General features: G+C 40.6%; 1 protein-coding gene across 1 annotated transcript; it reads right to left on the minus strand.

Moving 5' to 3' along the window:
• Nucleotides 1-1,716: 1,716 nt before the first annotated feature.
• On the minus strand, nucleotides 1,717-2,905 carry LOC122048384 (trans-resveratrol di-O-methyltransferase-like). Its single transcript, XM_042609956.1, has 3 exons — nucleotides 2,736-2,905; nucleotides 2,115-2,643; nucleotides 1,717-2,034 (listed from the first exon to the last, which is right to left on the minus strand). Exons 1-3 carry the CDS (start codon nucleotides 2,903-2,905, stop codon nucleotides 1,717-1,719), a joined length of 1,017 nt encoding a protein of 338 aa, XP_042465890.1.
• Nucleotides 2,906-7,171: the final 4,266 nt, after the last annotated feature.

The following is a 7,171-nucleotide window of genomic DNA, read 5'->3' on the forward strand; positions in this document are numbered from 1 at the left end:
CAAAGTTGTTGCCCAATTAGAATTGTTTACAACCAGCAAAGATAAATTGCTGCTGGAACAAAACGAACAAACCAAAACAGTAATTAATCCACATTATTAAACATACAGAATTTCCAACCAAACTACACCTCACCGTGGATTTGACCAAGGCAGAGAGCACTAGGGCAGTGGCGTCGGCTGGCACAGAAGAAGTGGCAACCAGCACTAGGGCAGAAGCGATCGGGAAACTAGGGCTTGGCTGTACTAGCTTCGTGCGGAAAGTAGCAACTCGGTCAGCGGCAGATTAGAGCAGAGAGGAGTACACTGAGTGAGAACCAAGGGAAGCAACAAACTCGCACTCGGAAGTGGCACACCAAGGAAGAACTCGGCACCCCGGTCTCGGCTAGGGCAGATAGCAGGTGGCGCCGTGAGATGGGAGTCGCGGGATGAGCACAGAAGAAGAGATCGGCATTCGGCTCTCCAGTGAAAGGAGCGGTCAGCGCTAGGGTTGAAGACGGCGGCGTCGACAGAAGGAAGGCCGGCGGTGTCTCGCCGGACCAGAGGAGGCGGCGTCGGCGGTGACGCTAGGCACAGAGGACTCGGCTTCACAGAAGAGGAGAAAAGGAAGAGGAGGGCTCGGCGGAGGGGCTGTACGCTCGAGGAGGAGTAACCGCCGCCGGCGGTTAGGGCAAGGAGGAGAATGGCAGGCGGTGTCGGGATGGCTCGGGTGCGAGGAGGGGGCTAGGGCACGCGGGGAAGGAGTGAACGACAACAAATAAAAAAAAAACCGGAGGAAAAGAAATAAAAAAACAAATAAAGAAAAGAAATAACAGAAAAGCAAACTTTCCCTCACTTAAATGGGGTAGCCTAAATAGGCTTTCCCGGCCCCGTTTTTATCCCCGTTAACTTGTCCATACGAGCTCCGAAAAATTCCCGAAAAATTTCTAAAAATTTCGAAAAATTCCCTTATTAATATTCGCCTATTTCCGATATTTTACACCCTCCACTATACCAAATTAGGAAGAATCCAAAGAGGGAGACTCATTGTATTAAGAAGATTTGGAGAAAGATCCATCCTAAAAAGAGTATCAAGACAAGGGTAAAGGGATGTACTCTTTGTTTGATGTGCACGAAGATTTGGAGGTTGAGGGATGCTCAACATCCGAGGATGAAGAAATTGAAGAGGCCTCCACCTCAAAGATTGGAGGGGAGTGTCATTCATTGACACTGGCGCATGAAGGAGAGGTGCAGAAGCCATCAATCTACTCGTATTAAGCCCATCTAGGTGAATTTCATCCTACACACATGAGTATATTTTTGACAAACAAGGAGATGCAAAAGCCATCAATCTACTTAGTCAAGCATATTTCAAAAGATTAGCTAGAAATTAAAAAGAGGATGCAACCTTGCAAGTCTTTTATATTACACGATACAAAGTTTCTTTACGTCTCTTATATTACACACCAATTGCTTTTACAAAGAAGAGATAATTCAACATTCTATTTATTATGCATAGTGAGTAAAGGAAGGCACACATGCAAATACGTACATAGCGATACATAGGATACAACATGCATGAATATAACCTGAACAGATTTAAAAGAAAATGAATTATGATATTGGTTGATGCATCAGCAGATCAACCATCATAATTCTAGATAAGATGAAGTGGCTTCTTCAGCTCCTACTGCAATCTCATCATACTATTTACAGTACGTACGTAATCTTAATTAACAATCAATAGAAGAGCTGGATGAGAGAACGCAAGCCCGAGATTGGTGAGACGCTGTAGTCTGAGAAACCAGCAGCTATAAAGATACTTTTCCATTCTGCTTCGCTCCTCTCCTTCCCTGGCACAGCCGCCCTTACGTACGCATCCCACAGAAGCTGCGTCTCTGTCGTTTCATCATGATTACTCCCATCCTCCTCATTTTTCAATTTCCTCACCATTTCAATAATTATCACCTTCCCTCCTCCCTCCTTTGGAGGAATCGCCTTCTTGCAATTTTTCAGTATCCTCACGCAGTCTTCGTCGTTCCAGTCATGCAATATCCACTGCATTATATAGCAGCAGATGATTGATTGATTATTAATTATAAGAAAATTAAATGGAAGAAGAAAATTAATGATATTGCCTTGAGAATCACTGCGTCGGCAGGGGGGACAAACTCGAACACGTTGCCAGCGATGGCTGCCACCGTTGGGTTTCCCTGCAGCGAACTCACAACGTGCGGGAGATCGAACACGGCGCACTTGATCTGCGGGAAGGCGTTGGCTATGGCGGTGGCCAGCGCGCCAATCCCTCCTCCAACGTCCACCAGCGATCGCAGGCCCCGGAAGACGTCGTCGCCGTACTGTTTGAGGACCAATTTCGCCATGAAGCTGGCATCGGCGGCCATGCCCAGGTTGAAATTAACGTTGAACTCGGGGTTGTTTCCGGTCAACTCGAACAATGACTTCCCGTGGAAGAGGTCGAAGGCGGTGGGTGGTTCGGCGGAGGAGGTGAACCACCTGCTCAAGCAGTGCCCGGGGTTGACAAGGACCGGGTCGAGAATTGCGAGCACGAACGGGGACATGTTCTCTGCTTTGCTGGTCACGAGAAAGGAGGCAGAGATGGGGGTGAGGGCGTAGGCTTCTTCTTCTTCTTCGTTTCTGGCGGTCGAGCTCGTAAAGAGGCCACAGTGTACGAGCAAGCGCATGAGGCAGCGGAATGAGTCGGTTCTTGAGGGGAGAATAGAGAGCTTGGTGAGCAGAACAGAGAGAGGAAGAGGCTGGCCATGGCGATGCCGAGCTCTGCGGCGCACTTGAGGGCCATGGAGTTGGCGTAGCTGAAGATGATGTTCCAGAGATGGCCGTGGCCTCCCGTTAGCTCGGCCATGGTCACTTCTTGATCACCATGAATTCCATTTTTATTCATGGATTCCATTTCTAACTATGGATCGGCAAATTAATGGATCATTAAGATCATTCTTCTGGATGTATAAATAATACTCCGATCGCATGACTATAGAAAACATAATTGATTACGTTGAGACTAAAATAATTCATATATTTTAATAAAGGTATGATTTTACAGCTATAGCCAAAAGATCTCATTAATAATAGAGATAATTTTATCCCTTTAAAATCCATGATTAATTATATTAATCCTTTGTTCAAATTAAGGACTACTATTATTTTATAGTTTGAATCTCCCTGTAAACATCCGGTTACTTTTGATATGTTCTGTGCCTCCCTATAAATAATCGTATCCGGTTACTCTTGATTTATTTCAGGTCTCCATGTAAATATTCGGTCACTCTTAACATGTTATAGGCCTCCTGCAAACATCTGCATCGATTATTATTGACTTACTTTGAGTCTCCCCTAAACTTTGTTGTGACCAAAAGAATTTATATATATCTTCACAATGATATTATATTATCCATTTTAAACATTGAATCTAAGTCTTAGTGATTTTATTTTTAAAATATACCTAAAAGATCTCATACCAACAATATGATATTATCCATTTAAAATTTAAATTTTTATGATTTTATTTTTAAATTCTACCTTAAATTTTTTTTTATAACAATAGACATATATATATCCCTTTTAAATTTATGATCATTTTCATGGGATATTCCCAATAAATTTATGATCATCCATATTTTCTCATCCACATGCAATGTTCAAGATCCTCAAACGAGGAGCTGAACACTATCACGATGGATGTCCAGGCATTTTCTTCGTTTTTTCTTTTCGTTTTTTCGTCTTGGATTTGGCCGATTACGCCAATCGCCATCACCTTTTGCCCTGACTCTACCCAAGGGCCCTCGTCGTCTTCCTCATCGTCTACGACCTACGACAACGACGACATCTAGAGCAGCATGAAACATGTGCTTAGACAAACATGTGCTTAGACAGCGACGAGGCTCCATCGGAAAGGAAATTTTATCCAAAAAACTATAATTCCAATTAAACAGGTGCTTAGACAAACTCTAAGGTGTAATAGGTAAAATTATCAAAAATACTCTAAATATAAAAATAAATAAATCTCCTAAAGAAATACAAGTGAAAAAAAATATAGTCTAGTTTTAATTTCTAAATTAAAAGTTATGCCCTTTTAAAGTTCGGGAGGTCTTCTTGCACTACAAAAAACCCCTTATTATCGATAGAAATTTTCGTCGTAATTCCGTCGCTATATTGGTTTTGCGACAAAATTACGATGGAAATACAATAGTCGGAATATATTGTGTCAGAGATGATTTTACCGACGGAATTTACATTCTATCACTATATACGGACGGAATAAGTTTTTGTATCTAAATATACTGACAAAAATTACAATTCCGTTGGTATAAATACTAACAGAATTATAACTTCTATTGGTACAATAAAATTACCGACTAAATATAAATTTCGTTGGTACCCATCGATAGAATTTTACTTCTCTCGGTATTTATTGAATGAAAATCTGACTCATAACATTACTTGCCGACGGAATATTATTTTTCACCGATAAACACCGACGAAATACAAATTCCGTCAGTAATTATACCAATGAAATCCAAGATTCCGTCAGTATTTACCGATGGAATATAATATTTCCGTTTGTGATTACTAACGGAAATAATATTCCGTCGGTAAACACTAACGCTGTATCGCAACCCGGTTTCAATATTTACCAATGAAATATTATTTTCGACGTTATTCCATCGGTATATTTAAAAAAAATAGGAGGACACTGTTGGTGCATTTAACATCAATGATCAAACTTGAGTTTTGATGAATGACAAATAAATTAAAGTTAGATGTGTTGTTGATCTAACCTTATTATTGAGTGTGTAGGGTTGACTAACTTGACGAGTCAAGAGGACCAAACACTAGGCAGGAAGTCTAGTCAGGATGTGTGATTCCCAATTGGCAGAGTCCAAAAATGTGGGATTCTAGTCGGAGGTCGGGATGTTCGGTTCCCGAGGGGAGGAAGTCCAGATGTGCGATTCCGGTAGGAGATCAGGATGTTTGATTCTCGGTTGGCGAAGTTCAGATGTGTGATTCCGACAAGAAGACCTGGTTGGCCAGATTGGACGTCAAGAAGGTAACTTAACACTTACTAAGTGGAGATAAGTCACTGGATGAGAGTGACTCAATGAGAACAAGTCCTGGTTGAGGGGATAGTGGGTGTTGGTCCAATTTAGGTCTATTTCAAAAATCTAAATTGAGATTCTAACTAGATCCTGACCTGGAGGACATCGCCTAAGTCATAAATTAATCATATTATTATTGTGCTAACCTTGTTTTGTAGATTAAATATTTTTGTATTGGTCTAACACATTTTGCAAGGCAATGGGAGAACAAAATACCTCGGGTGAACAGTACCCGAGGCGCCTTCGAGAGCTTAGAAGGTGCCTTGAGTATTGTTCATAGAAGGCGCCTTTGGGAGATTGGAAAGCTCCTTCGGTCGGATAAGGTAGAGACATCATCGACGATAAGGAGCCGTTTTTTAACGGATAGAAGTTGGCATTGAAGGTGCCTTCAATGCTATAGAAGGCGTCTTCCATCCCTTATAAAAGTGGCATTTGACCAAGGCTTCTATAATAATAATTCTACAAGCCTTTACACGTCCGTTTTGTTGGGACACTCTGGATGTAGAGGGGGAGGGGGTTGAATAACTTATCGTGCTTTGTTGATAAAGATGTAACACCCACGAATTTCTTAAGTTAAGTATGTGAAGATTCTCTTTTAGAATAAAAAGATAAGATAGAACCAAAAATATATAAAAAGGAATTGGTCAAGGATTGAACCTTGAACCTTTTTAATCTTTAAGGATTATGGATTGACCACTAGGCCATCATAAATTATTGTTAAATAGAGAGTGGAAATTTTAGATAAAAAGTAAGAGTAAGGAAGTAAGAAAATCTCAAATAGCTTTCTTCCTCCTTCTCATGATTAAGAAGAAAGCTAGCAAAAGACAAGTTGTCTTTTCCTTCTTCCTTCTCTTCCATTTTCGTGGAGATGCATGAGGGAATGAGATGAGAGGAATTAAGGGGATGAATGGGGACACTTTGCCTCATTAAGGATAATTAGGAAGGAGTTAATGAGAAAGGGAAGGCAAACATTCATCTTTGCTTCTTCCTCCCACTTGGCATACGAAGGAAAATAGAAAAAAAAGAGTTTCATTTTCCTCCTCCCTTTCCTCACCATTGCCAAGACCTTGAGCCATCCCTCTCCCTAGTTTTCGAGATTCAACTAAGTTTTCTCCCTAAGAAAACTAAACCTCAAGAAGAAAGCCTCAAGACCTACTTCTTACAAGCAAGAGAAGCGAAGGAAATACTAGAAGGAGGAGCTCTCTTCTTCTTCTTCACAAGGGTATATTTCATAAGAAAAAGACCAAGCAAGAGGAGGTAAGCATTCCCTCACCTGTGGTACAAGTAGTTATGTGGTTTTTCTTCAAGTTTAGATGGCTTAAAAACCTAGGGTTTCCCTTGAAACTTTCGGCCATGATGAGTTGTAAGACCTATGAAAGCTTAAACCCAAAACCAACATGCTTAGGGTTTTTTTTTCTCATGATATGATATGAATATTTCCTTGATATTTCATGCTTGTATGTTGCTTGGAACTAGGTGAACTCCACCTTAGGGTTTCGGCCATGAAGAGATTAAAAACCCTAGAGAAGCTTAAAACTCAAACTAACATGCTTATGATCTTTCTCATGATATGTTATGAATGTTTCTTTGATATTTCATGCTTGTATGTTGCTTGGAACTAGGTGAACCCCACCTTAGAGTTTCGGCCATGAAGAGATTAAATACCCTAGAGAAGCTTAAAACTCAAAATAACATGCTTATGATCTTTCTCATGATATGTTATGAATGTTTCTTTGATGTTTCATGCTTGTATGTTGTTTGGAACTAGGTGAACCTTACCTTAGAGTTTCGGCCATGAAAGGAATAAGAACCCTAGAGAAGCTTAAAACTCAAACTAACATGCTTATGATCCTTCTCATGATATGTTATGAATGTTTCCTTGATGTTTCATGTTTGTATGTTGTTTGAAACTAGGTGAACCTTACCTTAGGGTTTCGGCCATGAAAGGATTAAAAACCCTAGTGAGGCTGAAGCTCAAATCTAACTTGCTTATGATCTTCCTCATGATATGATATGAAGATAACTTGATGTACTTAAGATTTCATGTTGTTTAGAACTAGGTT

The sequence above is a fragment of the Zingiber officinale genome, chromosome 2B (assembly GCF_018446385.1).
Source record: "Zingiber officinale cultivar Zhangliang chromosome 2B, Zo_v1.1, whole genome shotgun sequence".
NCBI classification, from domain to species: domain Eukaryota; kingdom Viridiplantae; phylum Streptophyta; class Magnoliopsida; order Zingiberales; family Zingiberaceae; genus Zingiber; species Zingiber officinale.

Excerpts from the sequence above, each read along its gene's own strand:
- LOC122048384 (XM_042609956.1), bottom strand. The coding sequence starts at position 2,905 with ATGGAATCCATGAATAAAAATGGAATTCATGGTGATCAAGAAGTGACC. Across the intron at positions 2,644-2,735 it reads GCCAGCCTCTTCCTCTCTCT|CTCGACCGCCAGAAACGAAG; the intron begins GTTCTGCTCACC and ends CCTCTTTACGAG. Across the intron at positions 2,035-2,114 it reads CCGACGCAGTGATTCTCAAG|TGGATATTGCATGACTGGAA; the intron begins GCAATATCATTA and ends TATATAATGCAG.